The sequence below is a fragment of the Bos grunniens genome, chromosome 28 (assembly GCF_055505025.1).
Source record: "Bos grunniens cultivar Pamir isolate PY7600 chromosome 28, Bosgru_T2T1.0, whole genome shotgun sequence".
Lineage (NCBI taxonomy): Eukaryota > Metazoa > Chordata > Mammalia > Artiodactyla > Bovidae > Bos > Bos grunniens.
In genome coordinates, this window is record NC_141192.1 from 31,011,793 (window position 1) to 31,035,737 (window position 23,945).

The window sequence follows — 23,945 nt, forward strand, 5'->3', positions numbered from 1 at the left end:
ACTGAAATCTCAATAACAAGGCTGACCCTTGGTGAGGCACCATGGATTCTGCAGTGGAGTGAGAGGTGGGCAGCCAGGGACCCTGTAGGGGATGGCTCTGAGTTACACTGATGGGTTCAGTTCAGTCGCTCAGGTATATCCAACTCCTTGTGACCCCACGGACTGCAGCATGCCAGGCTTCCCTGTCCATCACCAACTCCTGGAGCTTGCTCAAACTTGTGTCCATCGAGTTGGTGATGCCATCCAACCATCTCATCCTCTGTCATCCCCTTCTTCTCCCCTCTTCAGTCTTTCCCAGCATCAGGGTCTTTTCAAATGAGTCAGCCCTTTGCATCAGGTGGCCAAAGTATTGGAGCTTCAGCTTTAGCATCAGTCCTTCCAATGAATATTCAGGACTAATTTCCTTTAGGATGGACTGGTTGGATCTCCTTGTAGTCCAAGGGACTCTCAAGAGCCTTCTCCAACACCACAGTTTAAAAGCATCAGTTCTTTGGCGCTCAGCGTTCTTTATGGCCTGACTCTCATGTTCATACATGACTACTGGAAAAGCCATAGCTTTGACTAGACGGACCTTTGTTGGCAAAGTAACGTCTCTGCTTTTTAATCTGCTGTCTAGATTGGTCATAGCTTTTCTTCCAAGGAGCAAGAGTCTTTTAATTTCATGGCTGTAGTCACCATTTACAGTGATTTTGGAGCCCCAGAAAATAAAGTCTGTTATTGTTTCCATTGTTTCCCCATCTATTTGCCATGAAGTGATGGGACCGGATGCCGTGATCTTTGTCTTTTGAATGTTGATATTTAAGCCAGCTTTTTCACTTTCCTCTTTCACTTTCACCAAGAGGCTCTTTAGTTCCCCTTCACTTTCTGCCATAAGGGTGGTGTTATCTACATATCTGAGGTTATTAGTATTTCTCTGGGCAGTCTTCATTCCAGCTTGTGATTCATCTAGCCTGGCATTTCGCCTGATGTACTCTGCATTTTTAAGTTAAAAAAGCAGGGTGACAATATACAGCCTTGGCATACTCCTTTCCCAATTTGGATCTATTGTTCCATGTCCAGTTCTAACTGTCGCTTCTTGACCTGCATACAGGTTTCTCTGGAGACAGGTAAGGTGGTCTGTTATTCCCATCTCTTTCATAATTTTTCACAGTTTGTTGTGATCTACACAGTCAAAAGCTTTGGCATAGAGCTCTATACTGTTTCTGTTCTTTAATTCTGCCCATCTTTGCATGGGAATGTTCCCTTGGTATCCAGTTTTCTTGAAGAGATCTCTAGTCTTTCCCATTCTATTGCTTTCTTCTATTTCTTCGCATTGATCAGTTAGGAAGGCTTTCTTATATCTCCTTGCTGTTCTTTGAAACTCTGCATTCAGATTGGTATATCTTTCCTTTTCTCCTTTGCCTTTTGCCTTCTTTCCTCAGCTATTTGTAAGGCCTCCTCAGACAACTATTTTCCCTTTTTGCATTCCTTTTTCTTGGGGATGATTTTGATCACGGCCTCCTGTACAATGTTGCAAACCTCCGTCCATAGTTCTTCAGGCACTCTACCAGATCTAATCCCTTGAATCTATAGTGTATAATGGTTAGGGATTTGATTTAGGTCATACCTGAATGGCCTAGTTGTTTTTCCTACTTTCTTCAATTTAAGTCTGAATTTGCCAATAAGGAGTTCATGATCTGAGCCACAGTCAGCTCCTGTTACCACACAGTTGAGGTTTCTTCGTCTGCCTGCTTGATGTGTTTGAGCAAAGACTTCGCGAGTGAAGCATCGCAGAAAGGGTAACCCAGTGTAGGTCTGTTACTCCTCTCACCACAGAATGCCAGGGAAGCTGGACCTTTCCTATGCCAGGAATCAGCACTTCAAGTTGTGTGGGCCACACTGTATCCCACCAGGGAAGCCGTTCCATCTTGAAGGCCTGAGCCTCTTAGTCTGCTTGCAGGTTTCCAGACATCGAATCTGGGCAGACAGTACCTCCAACAGAGCTGCTGTGTTGGCTTGTTTAGAGGTGCATCTGCCAGGATAGGGGGGAGGAAATTCTCGCTTTTGTAGCTACAGAGCCTTGTCTAATGAAGAAGAACTAAGGTTTTTCCTTTCAGCTGGTTTTCAAAAAGAGCAGCAATCTTTCTGTTTCTGCCAGCACCAAAGCCTCGTCAGTAGTTCTGTGTTTTGCCTGCCTCCGAGAAGTATAGAATATGGCTTGAGATAAAAAACAAATGTCAAGATTGTTGAGCATGGTGAGGAGGTTTGTCTCAGGAGTAATTTTCTATCCTGCTCTATGGTGTCCTTGGGGAAACTTCCGGATGCCCAGCTTCATAATGTCAGTCTTCCCAGCAATGGCCTGAGCTCCCCAGCTGCTCTCATTCTACTGTCTGAGATTGTAACAGAAAATTTACATTTTAAAATTGGATACTTGCTGATTTAAAGAACAGAGAAGCCTGGCGGGCTACAGTCCATGCGGCCACAAGGAGACAGGCGCAGCTGAGTGATTAACACTTCTTATTGGAGTCCGAGTTTAGGTGAGGGTCAGAGAGGGGAATATTTTATTGGGAGAGTTTCCACTAGACCAATACTCACATCTCAGAGCCACAACTTATTTTGCTAATCATTAAGATGACCTTGACTTTGATTTCTGAAGCTACTGCATTCTTACTTTCCAGTGGGGTCAGTATTTGTATCGAAAAAAACTCATTCTCTGCAGTAAAACCTCTTCCCAACTTCCTTTTACTGACTTAATGGCTTTTTCTAGAGCAGATGATAGATGAAGCCAGAGAATGCAGTTTGTCTATAAAGGACATATTGATTCAATCAGATTTGCCAGAACACAACTGCAGGGTAAAATCTAAAAAGTGACTCGAGAAATCAAGCTGCTGCCAAGGCAGTTTCTCAGCCAGGAATTTTTTTGGCTGCTTCTTGTTTTAAATTCCTTCATTTTGCATTTCGGGAAATGACTCTCAAATGAAAGCCAAAATCCTAAGTGCAGAAAGATAAATCACGTGTTGTTGGCTATGAATTCTGATTACTTCCCTTGAAGGAGTAGCCAAGAGCTTGTTTCTCACATAAAAATACTTTTCGCCTGTTAATGAGAAACAGAATTAATTGGGTTCTACAGAGGCCAATTGTAACTGAGTTAAAAAACGAATACTTTAGAGTAAGAAAGGACCTTAGAGACACTGAATTTAATCCCTTCTTATAGGACCAGAGAGGGTGAAAGCCTTGCTCAACAACGCAGAGCCACAGGGGGAATGCAGTACATAGGGAAGACTGCGTTTCCTCCAGTGGTCACTCAGGTGGGTCCGTTCTCTGACCTTTCTGACTATTACCAGCAAGGCTCCCTGCCATTATTAACATAAGAATCTCTCAGGGATGAGGTTTTATTCTTTAGAACGAAGAGCTGAAAATAGAGAAATCATGTCACATGTATAGCACCAGCACCCAAAGGACCTCTTTGTTTAAATAAAATGTGAAAGCCAGTGTGCTGTTTGAATGAATTCACCCAATGGCCTAGCTGGCCTTGTTTTTGAAGAGAGATTTCTGTGATCTTTGCATGGTGTGGAAGTCTGAATCACCAGTCACAGAGCACCAAACCCAGAGAAAGGCCTGTCAGAATGAAACATGAAAATAATGTTGAGATCGTATCAAGGAGGCTGAACGGTAAACATTAGCAGGGCTTGCTGCAACAGGATAGCATGTGTGGGGATGGAACAGCGTGTTCCTCAGTTGGCATGGCCCAGGGCATGGGAGGGACCAACCCCCAAAGCCCGTTAGAAAGCTCAGCCTCTCCAAACACTGAACTGAGCCACAGTGCTTCCTGCCCCTCTCATTTGGGAATTGTATGTGGTCAGGATACAAATGATGGCCAACCTTCTGGCCACGAATGATTAACATAATTCAGCTAATGGATTAATTTTAGATTGCTGCAAGTGATGAGATTCATGTTTTCATTTGCATTTTTACTAAAGAGACCAGTTTGCTCCAAACACTTTTCTATTAATATTCATATTGCAATATAGAATAGGGATGTTTTGATTATTTTACTTTGAGGCTTATATTGAAAGAAGTCTAACATCATTGCTCTTCCCATCTATTATTCAGTGAGTGTTTTCCAGCTGGACAGAAAGACAGATCTATCCGTTCAGACAGATCTGTTTTCTGTCTGACTGTTGCTAACAGAGAAAGCAGAAACTTTCTCTGTTGATTGATGAGTTCCAGCTGTGCAACTTTGGAAATTATATTTCCACTGAAAAAATGTTTAATGACTTTTTTCTAATGTTCTTCCATTAAAAAAAAAGTTTGTTGTCATGGGAGATACCACTTTTCAATTTTTCAGAAAGATTTAAAATTGATGATAAGTTATGGCTTCCCTGGTGGTTCAGACAGTAAAGAATCCGCCTGCAATGCAGGAGACCTGGGTTCAATCCCTGGGTTGGGAAGATCCCCTGGAGAAGGGAATGGCTACCTACTCCAGTTTTGTCTGGAGAATCACATGGACAAAGGAGCCTGGCAGGCTACAGTTCATGGGGTTGCAAAGAGTTAGACATGACTGAGTGACTAACACTACTTTCTTGCAACCACAACTGAGTTGTATTGAAAGGAGGTTCAGATCCTTAGATAATTGCCAGGCTTCATGCCAAAGCTTTCATGGTGGCTCTAGGTACCTAACCTCTATACCCAACACTGATATTTAATGCACTGAAAGCACCAACAGCTCCTTTTTCTTTTCCCCCTATTCCTATTCCTCATTTTAAATACAGCTTTATTGAGATATAATTCATATAGCATACAGTTTACTCATTTAAAGTATACAGTTCAGTGTTACTTTAGTATTATAATTGTGTAACCATCAGTTCAGTTCAGTTGCTCAGTCATGTCTGACTCTTCGTGACCCCATGGACTGCAGTACCCCAGGCTTCCCTGTCCATCACCAACTCCCAGAGATTACTCAAACTTATGTCTGTTGAGTCAGTGATACCATCCAACCATCTCATCCTCTGTCATCCCCTTCTCCTCCCCTCTTCAATCTTTCCCAGTATCAGGGTCTTTTCAAATGAGTCAGCTCTTCGCATCAGGTGGCCAAAGTATTGGAGCTTCAGCTTCAGCTTCAGTCCTTCCAGTGAATATTCAGGACTGGTTTCCTTTATGATTGACTGGTTGGATCTCCTTGCTGTCCAAGGGACTCTCAAGAGTCTTCTCCAACACCACAGTTCAAAAGCATCAGTTCTTCGGCACTTGGTTTTCTTTATAGTCCAAGTCGCACATCCATACATGACTACTGGAAAAACCAAAGCTTTGACTAGATGGAACTTTGTTGGCAAAGTTGTCTCTGCTGTTTCATATGCTGTCTAGGTTGGTCATAGCTTTTCTACCAAGGAGCAAGCGTCTTTTAATTTCATAGCTGTAGTTACCATCTGCAGTGATTTTGGAGCCCCCCAAAATAAAGTCTGTCACTGTTTCCATTGTTTACCCATCTACTTGCCATAAAGTGATGGGACCAGATGCCATGATCTTAGTTTTCTGAATGTTGAGTTTTAAGCCAACTTTTTCACTCTCCTCTTTCACTTTCATAAAGAGGCTCTTTAGTTCTTCTTTGCTTTCTGCCATTAGTTTGCTGTCATCTGCATATCTGAGGTTATTGATATTTCTCCTGGCAATCTTGATTCCAGCTGTTCTTCATCCAGTCTGGCATTTCTCATGATGTACTCTGCATATAAGTTGAATAAGCAGGGTGACAATATACAACCTTGACGGATTTGTTTTCCAATTTGGAACCAGTCCGTTCCATGTTTTGTTCTAACTGTTGCTTCTTGACCTGCACACAGATTTCTCAGGAGGCAGGTCAGGTGGTCTGGTATGCCCATCTCTCTCAGAATTTTTTACAGTTGGTCATGATCCATGCAAACTGTGGATGGGCTTTAAATTATTTGAGTTTTAGTTGTTTCCGTTTTTTAGTTATTTCCATTTTTGGCTCTTATAATCAGTGCTGCTATAAACACTGATGGTCAAGCCTGTGTGGATGGTTTTTCATCTCTCTTGTAAACACTTCTAGGACTGGAATTGCACCATCATATGTTAGCTGTGTTTAACCTTTTGAGAAATTGCAAAGTGACCGCACCATTTTATGTTCCTACCAGTGGTGTGTGTTCTGATTTTTCCACATTCTCTCCAACACTTGTTATTATCAGTCTTTTAAAAAAATTATAGCCACCCTACTGGGTGTGTAGTGGCGAAGCCTCCTCTGAACTATTTTGAAAGTATTTTGGTGATGGATTCAGCCCAGATGGATTCTGTGTGAGAATGGAAAGCAGATTGCACCAGCCCTCCACGTTTCTTCAGGAGGATGGTGACTTTGTTTACTGCTCTGCCTCCAGAGTCTAGAACAAGGCTTAGCACTAGTAGGCATGGAGACATTTGTACAATGAATGGCTAAATGAGTTCACAAAGAGCCTACGGTGTGCTAGTATTGGTGTAGATACAGAGGTATACAAGACATGGCCCTGCTCCCAAGGAGCTTCACTTTTTGAAGGAAATAGAATGAAAGTATTCCTGAAAGGGAGTTGCTGATGGAGAAGGGTACATGTTAGAGGAAAGCATACTCATTTCTAAGCAACTAAAGTATAGATGACAAAAACGTGAATTCCTTTGGTCTTAGGCTAATTTATAAAGTCTGGCCTCCAGGAAATGGTAGGGGAAAAAATATCAGTCACTCAAACTGCAATGAGGAAGGTAGCCTTCCACATAATACCAGAAGCCTCCCCAGACGGTACCACATTGCAAGCAATCACTCACATATATTCTTTCTCTCTTTCTCTATGTGTGACTGTGGAATCAGAATATAATATAATTCTTCTCTTTAAGTTCAGGTGTTTGGTGATTTGCACATTTTGGTCATTTGCCTTTCTATCTTCCTGTCTCCCCCCATTCCTCTTTTATCTGTTTATCTTTTGTCTTTGCCACTTCTCCAACAACAATCTTACCTCACCTGCTCTAAGGTCTATTTTACAGAACTTTTGCAGATTTAATGCATAATAACCAGTCTAAGTGAATGTGCCATCATTTCCTTAATTCTCTTGCTACTCAGGTTTATTTCCATTTTTGTTATAAATAATGCTTCAAGGGAACCCATTCATGACTTTTCTTTCCAAATTTGCATAATTTTAAAAAGGTAACAGTCCAAATGAGTTCCTGATCTTTAGGCTTCCCCCTCATGGTGATTCAGGAACCCAGGCCCTTCCATCAGTGTTGCCCATCCCCTCAGGCCTCTGGGACTGCTTCCAGCTGACAGAAGGGGCAAGAGCATGGAAGATACTTGCTTCCTAACCACATGGCCAAGTAGTGGTACCCAGCCTCTCTGTTTCCGTTCCTCTGATGACAGCTTGCCATATGGCATAACTGGGTGTGGGAAGTCCTGGCAACGTAGTTTCTGGCTGGGCAGACACTTTCCAGAAACAGCTATATATTCTCCTTGGAGGACCATACATTTTGGGTGGACAATTAGTCTTCTCTGCCATTATACATTTTTATAGTTATGATCACTGTTCATTTTGATGACTTGGTACATTTTGCCCAACAGTCTCCACCCGCCATCCCCACTGAAATGTTTTCATTTATTTCTGATTATTAAGGGAGACATACATTTGGTCTTAGTCAATTCCAATAATCTATCCATGAGACTTTATTACATGTAGAACCCATGTGTCTACTACTACAATTTCTTCTTCTACTTGTCGCTTTTTGTCTTAGTGCTCATATTACTTTGGTTAATTATTTTGACTCATGTTACAATATGGAGGAATTGGTGGAGAGTTTATCCATAGTGGCATGTGAAATAACAGAGGGAGAGGAGATTGGCTCAGTCTCTTTCAAAAAGTTTAAAATGGAGCCAATAACCAAGGAAATTGGCTTTCCTCCAAGGAGACTGCATGACTGCAGAAATATCCCAACTTAACTATAGGGTCATATTTGGAAAAAAAAACAAAAAACAAAAAAAACCCTTAGTATTATCTGGAACTATTTTCATTTTCATCTTTCCTGAACCAGTTATTTTATATATATCTGCTGTTGCTTTCAAAAATGATTATAATTATTTTTGGCATCATTCTTTTTAGATGAGTTTGTTTTGAAGCCTCTTTTTCAGAGTCTCTTAAGACTTAAGCTTTGGTTTAGAATACCGGCCCCCACTTATTCCACCCATCCCCACCTCTCTCCCCCAAAATCTGAAAATATAATAAAAATGTTTTAAATATTAGTATTACTGTTATAATGCTGTTAAAAAGATGGAATTTTTGCTCAGCCAACATGACTCTAAATTGATCCAGTCTTTTTTTTTCCTTTAGGGAATTAATGAGGTATAATAAAACCTAATAAAGAAGAAAAAATTTTGATGTCAGCTATAGATATTTAATTGAAATATCTCCTAAAGTTCACAGTTCCTTCCTAAGGGAGGAAAACTGATGAGGTGGAATAAGGAAATTATGCAGGATTCATTCATTCATTCAGTTCATTTATTCAACAACTTTTGAATTTCCTACATGTTCTATTTGGAGACTATTTAAATGTGTCTAGGGGTCTAGATGTCTCTAGATGCATCTGAGAATAAAACAGAAAGATTCCTCACTTTGAGAAGGCCACATTTTAGCAGGATGAGGTAACAGAATTAATAATAAACCACATAGTAAATTGAGTTGTGATGGGTCTTACTCAGCTTCATGAAGAGGATGCTATTTATAATTTGTGGTTATATTTTAAATGTATCCTCTCAGAATAAAAATTAGCATGGGGCTGAAAGTTTAAATAAGGGAGTCAGGTTAGGCCTCATTAGGTAGTTTTGTTCCCCCAAAGGAGGGAACCAGCTAGGCTTCTATCTAAGGGAGGAGGTTTCCAAGCAGAAGGAACCGGCAAAGGCCCTGAGGCTGAGGTGTACCTATAAATTTAAATGTAGGAGGAAGTTCAGTGTGGTTGGATTGGAGTTAGGGTAGATGGGGAGATCAAGGGGTGAAGAAAAGAAATGAGGGATGTTAGACAAACAATGTAAAGTCTTGTGGATCATTGCTCATTATAAGGACTTTGACTTCATTCTAAGAGAAATGGAAACCCATAAGGGTTTCAGACGGGGTGGGAGGGGGGGGATGTGTGATTTGATCTGAATTACATTTTAGCAGAATTATTTGCAATATCATGGGGAGAACGGACAGTAAGGAGACAAGGGCAGAAACACAAAGGCCGGTTGATGTACTGCAATATTTGGGCCAAGGAGATGACAGTGAAGGTGATGACAAATGGTTGCCTTCTGGATATACTTTGAAGCTAGAACCTACAGGATTTTCTGATAGAAGAGTCTTACAGGAAAGAAAGAGTTGAAGATTCTTATTGCTATTGCTATCGCTAAGTCGCTTCAGTCGTGTCCGACTCTGTGCGACCCCATAGACGGCAGCCCACCAGGCTTCCCCGTCCCTGGGATTCTCCAGGCAAGAACACTGGAGTGGGTTGCCATTTCCTTCTCCAATGCATGAAAGTGAAAACTGAAAGTGAAGTCACTCAGTCGTGTCCGACCCTCAGCGACCCCATGGACTGCAGCCTACCAGGCTCCTCTGTCCATGGGATTTTCCAGGCAAGAGTACTGATAGTACTGCCAAAATATTTATTGAGCCTACCTATGAGGTTTGTCCCTCTGGGAGAATTATCCTGGCATCCCAAAGGCTTGGACATGGGACTTTCTCTGGCCAGTGAATTAGATATGGAAAGTAATGTGCCTTTCCTGGCAGAATCTTTAAATGTCCCTGTGCTGGACCTATTCTTGTCTTTACCAGGAGAGAATCCGCTGTCCTGGATGGGGGGCTCTTTTAACCTGGACCCTGGAGCAAAGGATATGAAACAGAGCCAGAGTCCCACCCTCTGCTGATATATAACTTGAGCAAGTAGTAAAAGTGAAGTCGCTCAGTCGTGTCTGACTCTTTGCGACCCCATGGACTGTAGTCTACCAGGCTCTGAGGAGCGTCTCAGTCCATGGAATTTTCCAGGCAAGAGTACTGGAGTGCGTTGCCATTTCCTTCTAAATTTCCAAGTAGTAAACATAGCTTCAAATCATGCTGAGATTTTTTGTTGTTGTTGTAATTATAGTAATATAATTCAGTGAAAGCTCATGGATACAGATACCTGAGCAACAGAAAGAATAGAATTTTCATTGACTGGGGTGGAAAGATTATGGGAAGAACAGGAAAGGCAGATTAGGAGTTTAGTTTTGGACACGTCAAGTTTGAGGTGTCTGTCCTAACACTCAGGTATGGCTATTGAGTAAGCAATTAAATTTAAGAATATAAAGTTCAGGATAGAGGTAAAAACTAGGGGAGGCAGTCATCAGCATAGAGTTTGTAGGATTTTTAAAAATTTCACTGAAGTGTAGTATACTTACAATATTGTATTAAATTCTGCTATACAGCAAAGTGAATCAGTATATACATAGCTCAGTTTATATGTATATGTTCTTTTCCATCATGGTTTACCATAGGATATTGAATATAGTTCTCTGTGCTGTACAGTGGGCCTTGTTGTTTATCCATCTTATCTATAATAGTTTGCATCGTCTAATCCCAAACTCCCAGTCTTTCCCTTCCTCACCCCCACCCACCTTGGCGACTGCAAATCTGTTCTCTGTCTGAGAATCCGTTTCATTTTTGTTGATAAGTTCATTTGTGTCACAGTTTAGAATTTACATATAAATGATGTCACGTGGTATTTGTCTTTCTGACTTCATTTAGTATGATAAGCTCTAAGTCCTTCCATGTTGCTGCAGATGGCATTATTTCACTTTTTTAAATGACTGAGTGGTACTTCATTGTGTATATGTACCATCTTCTTTATCTGTTCATCTGTTAATGGGCGTTTAGATGCTTCCATGTCATAGCAGCAGATACAGCTGCTATGAACATAGGGCCCTATCTTGTATGTATCTTTTCAGCTTATAATTTTGCCTGGATGTATGCCCAGGAGTGGGATTGCTGGATCATATGGCAAGAGTTGATAGTTTTTATGGTCATAGGGTTGGTTGAGATCATGAATGGAGTAATTATATAGAGAAGGAGAGGATGCCACAAGAGGTCACGACCCACCTCATCATGAATGTTTGCTCTTAGTAAGGGAGGCTCGTGACAGTGAGCTTGAGAAAAAATATGAACACAGAAATTGGCTACAGCAAAGATAACTAATTCTTTTGGGCTTTTTTCTATGGGAGAACCAAGAAATGGGCAGTTTCTGGGTCAGAAGTTGGATCAAGTGAGGGTTTTCTAATAGAATAAAAGCATAACATGGATGTTCTTCATGAATATTTGAGCACAACCCTTTCATTTCCCATGGGCTGTTACTCCATTTTAAAGAGTGAAAAGAAACCAGCATTTTAAATGCATTTAAAATTTAAATGCATTTATGCATTTAAAATATGCTGTACATGGTACTAAGCACATTCACATAGTCCTTTCTCCTCACAACTACCAATGCATTGTGAAGTAACTGTGATTGCTTTTCAGGGTCTCACAATTACTATATAGGGGAGGTGAGATTCAGTCCTTCATCTTGCTTTTGACTCAAAGCCTGTGCCCTGTTCTCCAGGGTAATTGCCTTCCAAAAAAGTTTAAATGTTCTCTGGGAGCAAGTTTCATGAACGTTTCCTGTATTGCTTCTCAACTAGCAAGGTATAAGATAAAATTGCTGATAGCCATTGAATTTTTGTTTCCCACACCATTGTCCAGTGTTTATCACTGAACAATGCTCTGCTACTATTGACTCAAACTAAAAGTTGTCACCCAGCCTAAGTGTGGCTTTAAAAACTCACCTGTGGTGCCTTTCAGAAAGCCCCAAAGCCAGCAAATCAGGTGAAAATATCAGTCTCCTTTGTTCAGGGCCAGGCAACCAATTACCAAACTAGCAAGTTGCTTTGAGGTTTGCTGGAAATTTCATAATTCATAATGATAATTAAATACACATGATGGAAAGTTTCAAAGTGGTGTCCTGGTACAGAAGCTACTTCTTGTGTTGGTTTGTTTAATTCCTGCCACCCACGATAAACATATGGTTCAAGTAGCCATGGCTGGGTTCTTGTAATGTTAGCTTCTGTGATAGAAATCTTTAAAAAAAAGAGTCTCTTAATGAGTTGTGTACTTGGAGGCCTAAAAACTCGTCATACATTTTTATTTTTAAAAGAGCAAACCCCAGTTTTTGTTGAAATATAAAGAAATGTATAAGGATATAAACTCATACGTTTTTGAAGATTATAGTAACTCCTGCTACTTTAATGTAAACAGTGGTTTCTGATGGCGCATGACAGATAGTGCATGGAAAGGAGTCCAGGGTTTGTTACAGTGGGGTGCCTCACTGCAGAGCCTGAATTTGCAATGGGGACATAGTGTAAAGGCTGGTGAGTTATCAGAAGATGTGGACATTTGCTTAAGATTCTTCACATCCTGAAATTATGTGGTATACCTAGCTCGCATGAAGGGAACAAAACGAACCTTCCATTTGCAGTAGACTGTGATGGCTAACTGGACCTGTGCATCAGGCCTCTCAATCTCTGTTCTGGGAAAGGTTCTGGCCACAGAGATGGCCATGTGACCCAAGCCAGGACAGTCAGAGGGCTTCCTTGAGATTACACTGATTTTTGATGACTGGAAGAACCTTCTTTCTGGTGGGGTTTCCAAACTCTCAGTGGCCGTATTTCTGCCACCTTCCTAGGGAAATCCTGTCTGCAGTAAGAGGTAATGAGATTGATAAACACATAAAAACAAGTGAAGATGAGGTGAGATAAGAAAGAAGTATTGACTTTAGTCCCCAGTTGTAATTACAGAAGCCAGGCTTCTGAAATGTGTCCTTAAATTCTGTAATGATTAACTTTTCAAAAATTGCTCTACTGTTCACTAATTTTCATACTTCAACTATGATCCAGGGAAAATAACAAGTGCTCATATTACTACTATAAAGAAATCTGGTTTAGTTTGGCAACTTAACTTTATGCTACTGTAACAAAATAGCATAGACAAAGTAGCTTTAAGCAACGGAATTTTATTTCTCACTGCTTTGGAGGCTGGGAAGTCCCAGGTCAAGATGCCAGTAGGTTTGGTGTCTGGTGAGGACTCTCTCCTTGGGTTGCAGATGGGCACCCTCTTGCTGTGTCCTCATGTGGTTCAGTTCAGTTCAGTTCAGTTCAGTCGCTCAGTCGTGTCCGACTCTTTGCAATCCCACGAATCGCAGCACGCCAGGCCTCCCTGTCCATCACCAACTCCCGGAGTTCACTCAAACTCACGTCCATCAAGTCGGTGATGCCATCCAGCCATCTCATCCTCTGTCGTCCCCTTCTTCTCCTGCCCCCAATCCCTCCCAGCATCAGAGTCTTTTCCAATGAGTCAACTCTTTGCATGAGGTGGCCAAAGTATTGGAGTTTCAGCTTCAGCATCATTCCCTCCAAAGAATACCCAGGACCGATCTCCTTTAGAATGGACTGGTTGGATCTCTTTGCAGTCCAAGGGACTCTCAAGAGTCTTCTCCAACACCACAGTTCAAAAGCATCAATTCTTCGGCACTAAGCTTTCTTCACAGTCCAACTCTCACATCCATACATGACCACAGGAAAAACCATAGCCTTGACTAGACGAACCTTTGTTGGCAAAGTAATGTCTCTGCTTTTGAATATGCTATCTAGGTTGGTCATAACTTTCCTTCCAAGGAGTAAGCGTCTTGTAATTTCATGGCTGCCGTCACCATCTGCAGTGATTTTGGAGCCCCCAAAAAGAAAGTCTGCCACTGTTTCCACTGTTTCCCCATCTGTTTCCCATGAAGTGATGGGACCTCATGTGGTGGAGAGAGACAAAGACCTGCTCTCTCTTCCTCTTGTTATAAATACACAAATCCCATGATGAGGGGGCCATCCTCATGACCTTATCTAAACCTAATCACCTCCAAATACTATCACATTGGGCGTTAGGGCTTCCACATTTGAACTTTGGGAAGACACAAATATTCTTAACACTTGGGAGGAGACTCTAGTAAAATAAAGGAAGGCAGGCAGAAAGGAAGGAATAAACAAAGAGAAGAAGGAAGTGTAAAGGTAAAAGTTTCTATTGCCGTCAGAAATTTTCCCTCCCAATTTGTCGGTCAATAAATTCTCTCTTTTGTTTCACCTATTTTAAATTGGGTTTTGGTCCCTTGCAGCTAATTAATTTACCATTCCTTTGAAGGTGTTACATAGATTATTCCAATGTGTGGAATTATATAATTAAGGAATTAGGGATACATTTCTGATGGAAATTTCTCCAACTCTTGTATTTAAATAGAGATTCTCTCTCAAATGCCATAAATGCCAACTATGATCTCCATTCTTCCTTGGATAAACATGAGGAAGACATCATATTGTAAACTACCAGAAAAGAGCTGATGAAAATTCAAAGTGAAATAAAAGGAAGTAATTACAACTTAATCACTAATTGAAAACAGGGACCAATGACGGTTCTAGGAGATGCTGATTAAAAATGAAAGTGATGTAAATGTAGGAAGTTGTAAACTTTTAGGGAAAATCCTTCATTTTCTCACAAGTAAAGTTAATTTTACGTTCCATTTCGGTACAGCCAGACTCTTTCTCCTATATTTCTCTCATTAATTTTTTTTCATATTAATGTCCTACTCTGTTTCACAAAGAGGATGTTATTAATAATTCGTGGCTGCATTATAAATGGATCATCTCAAAGTTTGGGATTTGATTAATGTTCCTTCCCAGGGTTAAGATCCTGCCTGCTGGTTTCTTGCTTAAACAAAAATAAAGTGAGCTAAGAGCATGGTGAATGAAGCAATGTAATGTTAAAAATGACTGCATCTTTCTGGTTTTAATTTGAGTTAAATAAGAGAAGGAAAATTGGAACTGTGAGAATATTTAGAAAAACGTAAGCAATAGATAAAATTCCAAGCAAAATTAAATGTGTAATCTAAGCTGATGGATGCAATTACAGAAAAAATTGAAAGATTGTTCCTAGTTCAGAGAACACTTAGTAGAGTAGATGCTGATTTTTCAAAGCATGGCATTTTCCCGAGCCCGTAAAAAAAGACAGAATGTCGTACTTGTTTATCATTTCTCTCCTTATTGAGATGATGTTAGCTGTCCTTTGGTTGCAAATAAGTTCCAATGTGCCCCCACCCTGCTTAAGGAAGGATGAATCAGACAACTAATGGTGTTTCAGAGGTGGAGAAAATTCAGGCCAGAGGCCAAAATGCAGCTTGACAGAGCTTCTTTTCCTTCTCAAATGTTACTGAGTCTCAGATTATAGATTGCATGTTCTAGCATCCTTTTAAGGCTAGGATGATGTGGTGAGAAAGGTCTTGTTTTTTCACCTCACTGGGATGTGAATTCTAGCTTTCCCCTCTCGCTAGTTAGGTGAATTTTGCAAATTCCTTAACCTCTCTGAACCTCTGTTACCTTTTTATAAAAACAAGGATGACATTTTCCCCATCCCACCCTCAAGCTCGAAAGATGTAAACAGCTGTGAGCTGCTATATGATGCTAAATGTGCAAGATGACTTCTTTATTTTATAAGTCAAATCAGGCTCTGAGCTCCACTTCCTAAGGTGTCTACAGGTCCAGTATTAAGACAGTGAGGGTAGAGGCCATGTGTTATCAGTCTGTTATCATCTTTACTGGAGTTTATGTGAGTAACTGGCTCTAATCATACTAAGACAACTGCTTTGTGCCAGGGTGGTCAGAGGGACCCTCACTAATGCTCCCCCGGGATTCTTGCAGCTCCCATTCCAGAGCCTATGTCCCTCTGTAGGACTTGCAGCCCTCCCATTCCTGTCCCCCAAATTCTCGGGGGAAACCACATTGACTGGTTAGGCTCCGTTTAGCCCTTTAATATCAGAGCTTCCTTCCTATCTACTCAGGCTAATCAAAGATCTTTTAAAAATAGAAAAGACCTGATCATTCTTCTCAGGAGCTAAGAGATCTGCAGTCTCCAGCCCCTCCCTCCAGTTCATGATTCCAAATGAGAGAACGAAGTAGTTAACTTTTGAAGCAGGTCATTCAGTCATTCCTTAACTTTAAGGAAAATTGCCCTGCTGTGAGAGCTACAAATTTTTCCATGCTTTTCCAGCTAACGTCCAGTGAGAATTAGTGTCATTTAAATCATAGTTTTGTTTAGGAAGGCATTTTTCAGTTAGAGGACGGGAGGAAGAAAGGGATAGAGAGAGGGAAAGATAGAGAAAAAGAAGAACAAAAAAGGAAAGAAAAACAAGATAGAAGAAAAGGGTGAAATTTCTATTCCCCTTAGAAATGTTTTATAACGTAAGAAAAATTAGATTTTAAAAGTAAAGGAAACTTCATGCATTGCTGGTGGGAATGTAAACTGGTATAATAGCAGTGGAAAACAGTTTGAAAAAGTTAAACATCGTCACCATATAATGCAGTATTTCCACTTCTAGGTATATTGCCAGAAGACACAGAAACATATGTCCGTATGAACACAAATGTTCTTGGCAATATTATTCATAATAGGTGAAAAGTGAAGCAACCAAATGTCCATCAGCTGATGAATGGACAATGAAAAAATGTGGCATGACCATACAATGGAATATTATTCATCCATAAAAAGGCATGAATTACAGATACATGCTGCAGAATCAAAGAACCTTGAAAACACTGTGTTGTGTGATGGAGGCATGCACAAAAAGCCATGTATTATATGATTGCACTTATATGAAATGTTCAGAATAGGCAAATCCATAGAGACAGAAAGTAAGCCATTAGTTATCTAGGGTTGAGGGGATGGAGGGAAAGAGGAGTGACTTTTAGTGGATATGAGGTTTATTTTTAAATGCACTATAATTAAAGTGTAAAATGTACTAGAATTAAATGATGGGTGATGGTTGCACAACCTTGTGAATACACTAAAAACAATTGAATCAGACAGTTTAAAATGGTGAATTTTATAGTATGTGGATTATAGCTTACTAAAAAACTATAGCATAGTTCAGAATAGAATATATAGAATAGAATAGCATATATTTTTGAGTTCCCACTAAATTAACAAAAACTGCATTTAGAAGGGACCTCAGCTAATAACAGTTATCCATTGCTAAACTTCATGTTCTCTTCCATAGATGAGAAATGGAGGTGTCTCTGAGAGGATAAGTGGCTTGTCTGAGATTTCTCCGTTGGAAGCTGACTCTAGACCTGAGATTAATGAACTATTCTTGGGAACACAGGCCTTGTGAATTCTACTCTGTTACCATGTCTTTGAGCTCAGTAGGATCTTACTCAACATACCAAGAAGAAACAGTTAGACAGCTGCTTTTACACCCCTTTCCGACCTCTTGGATGGAGGCCACCTGCCTTTCAGCATCCTCCCCTGCACACCCCTAAGCCCAGTTGCCTGCCAGAATTTCAGCCTTTAGGAAGTGACTTGCAGGAGAATTCTACAAGTTAAGAATTCTCCTACAAGGTTGTATTGTTATTTGGAAAGTGAAGTGATGAGCAGACTAATTGTCATGACGGATTTGGAAATTGGCATCAAGGTTTTGTTGAAGAGAATGTGGAGTCAACATAATGCTTGTCAAAATTGCCTTTCTCTAATAACAAGCAATATGTGCTTCTGGGTTGCTGAGAACACTGCAAATTATTTCCTTCTTTTTGAGGTACAAGTTAAAATGTTCATCTTGGTTTGCTGCATGTTATTAAAAAGTGTGTTATCTGGGTGATGAGTCTGTAAGTAATGAAGGATCATTTGAACCATGAGAAAAGCCACAGAAATGGAGACAAACTGGTATCAGTGGGACACTAATGAGGTAGAAATAAGTATATCTGAGGTCAGGAAAGCCAAAGGCATACTTTTCCAGTAGCTTTCCTGTGCTCTCCGGTACCTGGTCATGGTACTGAACTTTGCATTTCTATAATAACCATCAGCTTTCAAGATTCTTGAGACTTCCTCAAGGAGAGGAAGGGGTGAATAGAAAGGAGAAGGGAGGGTCAAGCAAAACATCCATGATGATGGCTTAGAAAAAGGAAATATAAAATATATTCTTTTTGTACCCTAAAACAGAGTAAAGCAACAGAATAGAGTAAAGCATGGGTCTTAAATCATTCATTCATTCATTGAACACTTGAACTATGAATTAGATTCCTTTCTAGGCATTGGAGATGCAATTAATAAAGCAGAACAAGACCCTGCCCTCAAGATCTCATTGTCTACAACTACATATTTAGAATTGATTTGTTTTTAGAATTGTCCTAAAATTAGACCTGTATTTGTCTTCAATTAAGTGGATTTTTTTTTTTTAATGAGAATTTAGCTTTTCTCAAAATCTGTACAGAGACAGAAGTACTTATCAAATGCTCTGGGAAAACCAAGAAGGGAAAAATTGCCTAGATAGATGGAACAAATAGAACATTCTGCACAGAGACACAGAGGACTGGTATGTCTGTGAGAAATGCTAAGCAGGTCCTTTTGGCTGATAAACAGTGGGTGGAAAGGTAAGAGTTGTAAACTGTATATTAAACAAACAGACTCTCTGTTAGTGGAAAGGACAGAAACGATGACTTTAGCCTGCTGTAGGAGGAAAATTTTCTGTTGAAAAGCACATCTCAAGACATTACTAAAATTTACTTTCAAATTCACATTTATTCACCCGCTTTTGGTTTTTGGTGGCTGCAAGCTGGCTGTGAAACAGCTTTTGGCAGGAGTAAATGAGTTAGGATTGTAGAAATCCTTCACTATAATAAAGCAAAGGAATTGCTTATGGCAACAAAGAGATTATATATATGTGTGTTTGTGTGTATGTGTGTGTATGTATGTTTATATGTATATATATATTTTCTGACATAATATAACATGCAGCTTTTATATTTTAGTTTTACTTAAAAAGCCTGCCATGGAGCTCAGGATAAAGTACTAATTACAAATACAGCTTAACATGGAGGATATCCTCAGGGTTCCTAACAGTTTGTTGAACATCAGTTGGTCATTGGAGAGTCTAACCCTGGTATTCTGCCACACCTCGTCCTAAGTGTCAGAGAGGCTATTGTTCTGGGTTTGTCTGAATTACTTCCTTGCTTTTCTTCTGCTCTTGCTATCCCCCTGGCTCCATACAGGGGAAGTTTGAGACATTGGTCTTCTGAGTCCTAATCACACACTGTCTTACTTAGTCTCCTTCTCGACTTATTTCTGTTTTTTTCAAGTATGAATCTCAGTCCACAAATCCAGCTTTGAATGGAATTTTTAATTAGCATGGTATTAAGTCTGAGCCTGTAAACCTGCAAGCAAGGACAAGTTAACTTCAGTTCCCACTGGGGAGCTCCCTTCAAGGAATTGCCGTCTGACCCATCCCAGGGAACTCCCATGGCCATTCCATGCTGCCAGCCCCAGGGCACTGCCAGCGTGTGGTCCCAGGTCTCTCCAGACCCAGAGTCTCTCTCCATGTTGTCTTCATCCCTAGAAACAGGGAGAATTGCCTTCCTCTCTCTTGAGATTCCTGCTTGCTTCTCTCCTCAGGAGTATACAGCACACCTGATAAGTGAGTTTAGGCTTTTGAAAACAACAGTCAGGAAAAGAGAAGATCCTGAAGGCCATAAACCTCCTCTGAGCAAAGGGCACAGAGAGCCTGCTTGTCTGTGCTGACTCCTTTTCTCCTAAGTTGATCCCTCAAGGAAGCTGTGACAACAAATAGGGAGGAGACAGCATGGAGCCATGAATGCTTCCTCCATTTCCTAAAGATGGAAGCAACCCTCTTGTCCATCAGCTGAGCGATGGTTAAACAAAATATAGGCCCTCCGTATTCAGCGGTTTATTCATCCAAGAGCAGGAATGGAATACTAGACGCACTACAACATGGAGGAACCTTGAAAACACGTGGAGTGAAAGAAAGAAGCCAGAAACAAAGATCTTATATTGTATGATACATTTAAATGAAATGTCCGAAATAGGCAAATCTATGCAGACAGAAAGTAGATCAGTGATCCACCCAGGGCTGAGGGGATGGAAGATGACTGTTGAAAGGTACGGGCTTTCTCTGTGGGGCAATGAAAATGTTCTACAATGGGCTGTAGTGATGATTTCACAACTTAAAAAAAAACTTTGTTATTATTGGCTTTGCTGGGTCTTTGTTGCTGCATGCAGATGTTGTCTAGTTGCAGTGAGGAGGGGCTGCTCTCTAGCTGTGGTGTGCGGACTTCTCATGTGGTGGCTTCTCTTGTTACGGAACTAGGGCTTGTAGGCTTCGGTAGGTGCGGCTCTCAGGCTCTAGAGTGTGGGCTCAGTAGTTGTGGCACACGGGCCCAGCTGTCCTGTGGCAGGTGGAAACCTCCCAAACCCGGGATCAAACCCACGTCCCCTGAATTGGCAGGTGGACTCCCAATCACTGGACGACCAGGGAAGTCACACAAATTTTGAATATACTTAAAAAAAAATCATTGAATTGTACATTTAAATAGGTGGATTGTATGGTATGTGAATTCTATCTCAATAAAGCTGTTACCAAAAAAAAGGCATTGGGTTGTAATTGGCCTACTCCTACAGTCCATGGGGTCACAAAAGAGTAGAATACAACTTAGTAACTAAATAACAACTACAACAGCAACAATTCTGTACACTTGGGTTTCCATGGTGGCTTAGTGGTAAACAATCTGCCTGCCGTGCAGGAGATGCAGGTTCAATGATCCTTGGGTTGGGAAGATTCCCCAGAGAAGGAAGTGGCAACCCATTCCAGTATTCTTGCCTGGGAAATCCTATGGACTGAGGAGTCTGGTAGGCTACAGTCTCCATGGGGTCTCAAAGGCAGACAGGACTTAGCTACTAAACAACAACTCTGTGCACTATAATCAAAGAAGTGAATGTTATCTTTTAGTCATGTGTTTTATTAATATTAATGTTTCATTGTCATGAATTCCTGATAACTGGCTGCTCTTCCAATAAATCCCCTTTTGAGGATGCAAAACAGTCTTTTTTCCAAGTATCTCTCAGAACAAAGTGAGAGATTACTCCCCAGGCTCTTGAAAGAAGGAAGGGAGCAACCTTTCCAAGTTATACTCATGGAGCTTACTCTGAACACCGAAGAGCCAACTTTAATTTGCTCAAGTTTCGTGACTTTGATGATGTGTAGGTCATCTATCTATGAATCTTGCACTTGGAAGACATCCTAGAAACAATCCAGCCCAGTGGTTTTCAAATTTGTTTAGTAGAATCTAGAGCTGCAGAGCGGGGACCTCAGGAGCAACCACAGGAGGAAACTCTTGGCGGGGGTGGGGGGGTCAGCGGTGTGTTCTAAACTGGGCTGAGTGAGCTCTGTCTCAGTTTCAATCAGGGCAGTCCTGATTTTATCTGATGTAATCACTGGGCTTCAGCAAGATTTTGTTTGAAGAATTTAGCAGCTAACATGTTTAAGGCTCCTCTGATTTCTAGTTCTATGGAAAATGGAGACAGGATCCTGGGAAAAGACTCAGAGTCTCTATATCCATCTGGTGACAGAGCAGGATCTGGAATCATAGATTCCTGAGGATGGGCATGGTGGTTGGGATCACTGAATCAAGCCTGTGAAGCTTGACTTCTCACGACTCCACCACTCCTGTCTAGTGAAGGCAGAAGAACATGATGGACAAGCCTGTGGACTCCAGAGCCAAGTGGCCTGTACTTGAACCCTGACCCACCACATCCTAGCTGTGTGATCTTGAGCAGGAAATTCATCCCTGCCCAGCCTTGGCTGCTGTATCTACAGCAGAAGATTAAGTGAGGTTATGTCAAGTGTCTGGCACATAATTGGGGCCAAGTAAACAGTAGCCACAATTATAACATATCAGTACAGACTATGCACATGCTTTGCTCTCCACGATTTCAGTGGCTAAGAGGCACACCCTGTGAAGTTTGTCTCCATCTGCCTTGACTGAAAAATCAGAGTTGGTTTCACATGGCCATTCTCTGCACCCTCATATGACCTACCTGTAAGATTTTTCATTTGTTTCCATTCAATTTCACCTATCTATTGGGGTCATTTAACTCAGACTGATGGGCTGTTTTCCAGTCCTAAGCGTGAGAAGACTGTAGCCAGGTCTGTCTGACAGCTTGGTCCCAATAGGAGTCCGTACTTGGTCTCAGAGTTTCTGCCGGCTTGTGCATAAGAATGCTATATGGTGGATGGTACTCTGTAACTCTTCTTTTTGGGGAGCACGCTTGAAATTGCTCAGTCGTGTCTGATTCTTTGTGACCCTGTGGACGGTAGCCTACCAGGCTCCTCCCTCCACGGGATTCTCCAGGCAAGAGTACTGGAGTGGGTTGCCATTTCCTTCTCCAGGGGATCTTCCCTACTCAGGGATTGAACCCGGGTCTCCTGCATTCCAGGCAGAAGCTTTAACCTCTGAGCCACCAGGGAAGCCTCACTCTGTAACTCTTCTTTTTGGGGAGCCATGCTTCAAATTGTGGCTTGCTGCTGACCCTTAAAATTTTTTTTTATTCCTGCTTTGTTCCTCTCACCTGAGGCCCAATTTCAGTTACTTTGTCTTTCTGCTTTATTTTCCAAATATGGTCTGATACGTCCCCCCACTCCCTCCTCCCTGAATCCCCTACATGTAGTCATCTCTGTATAGACCCCTTCTGAGCATGACTCCCTTTAAACGTAACACTTGTGAATTTCTCTAGTAAGGTGTAAGCAACCCTGCCTGACACTACCTGCCTGACCCTACCTGCCAGATTCTGTACACTTAACTCTAAATATGTTTTCTTTATATTCAGGACCAAAAATAAAGCCATTGAACTACTATTTCTCAGCTTTGGGGACTCTGCTAATATTTTAAAATGTCTTGATTTACAAATAACGTATATCCCTTTGTGAAAATAGAAGATCATCCATTCCCACAAGACAAATGTATGCCAGAGTTGTAATGCAAATTCCGTAGACTCACACACCCACAGTTCAATTGAATTTTTAAATAAAAATGCAGATAAATCAGTCTTCACCCATTATGATAACGATTTTAGTTAGTTCCCTGTGCCATTGAAAGTGTCTTCATTAATGACTCAGTACATTGCTTTTCTAAAGGGCACCAGTCGATGTCCTCAGCATCCCAATTAGTGACTTTTTTAGCTTTAGAGAACATTAGATTTAGAGCAATCATAAAGGGCAGGTCATCCACATACCTTATTTTGCACATGGGAAAAGCTACTCCCTGAGAGGACAAAACTGAGCCAAGATCACACAGCATTAAGCAGCAGGGCCGAGAGCAAGTCTTTGGTGTCTCGATCAAGTCCCAGCAGATCCCATATCTACATTCTAACCACCCAGGAAGCTACTTAAAAACAGCAACAACAAGAAGAAGCAAACAGATGCCCTGGTGAGCTTGACACGTTCTGAAGCAGAGGAGGTCTGGAGTAGGGTTGGAAAATCTGTGTTTTAGAATACCTCCCACAAGGGTGGCGATACACTCTGAGGTCTAGGCATGACCATTCAGGAATGCTCTCTGAGCAGAATTCAAAACAAGTGTTGACCTCAAACTTAAGAAAAAACTGGATTATGTAAAACTTCCCTGCCACAGTTTTCCTAAGGGGAAAGAGGCATAGCATAGGTCACTTGACCCATATACAGTCCAGTTCCCCAAATTGAATGACCAGGAAAAATGCTTCAGTAGTATGAAGTCCATGAGGTCGCTAAGAGTCGGACACGACTGAGCGACTTCACTTTGACTTTTCACTTTCATGCATTGGAGAAGGAAATGGCAACCCACTCCAGTGTTCTTGCCTGGAGAATCCCAAGGACTGGGGAGCCTGGTGGGCTGCTGTCTATGGGGTCGCAGAGTCGGACATGACTGAAGTGACTTAGCAGCAGCAGCAGCAGTATGAAAGCAATATATATGTATATGAAGAAGCAGACTACAAGAACTTCTGCTGTACAGATCCAATAACTCAGCAGAGAGATCTGCAGAGTAGGCTTGTAAAGGCATTCAT

General features: G+C 41.2%; 1 protein-coding gene across 14 annotated transcripts in view; it reads left to right on the top strand.

The window, feature by feature from the left end:
• LOC147343084 (uncharacterized) overlaps positions 1-23,945 on the top strand; it is a 282,954-nt gene that overhangs the window by 106,637 nt on the left and 152,372 nt on the right. For 4 of the 14 annotated variants that reach the window (XM_086382509.1, XM_086382513.1, XM_086382514.1 and 1 more), the window contains one exon: positions 17,122-17,718. The exons of 9 other annotated variants lie outside the window; for them this stretch is intronic. In XM_086382509.1, coding sequence (XP_086238635.1) covers positions 17,122-17,235 — 114 coding nt within the window. In that variant the 3' untranslated portion in view covers positions 17,236-17,718. Of the gene's footprint in view, positions 1-17,121; positions 17,719-23,945 lie in introns of those variants that run through there. One more of the 14 variants, XM_086382497.1, reaches the window with a different exon arrangement.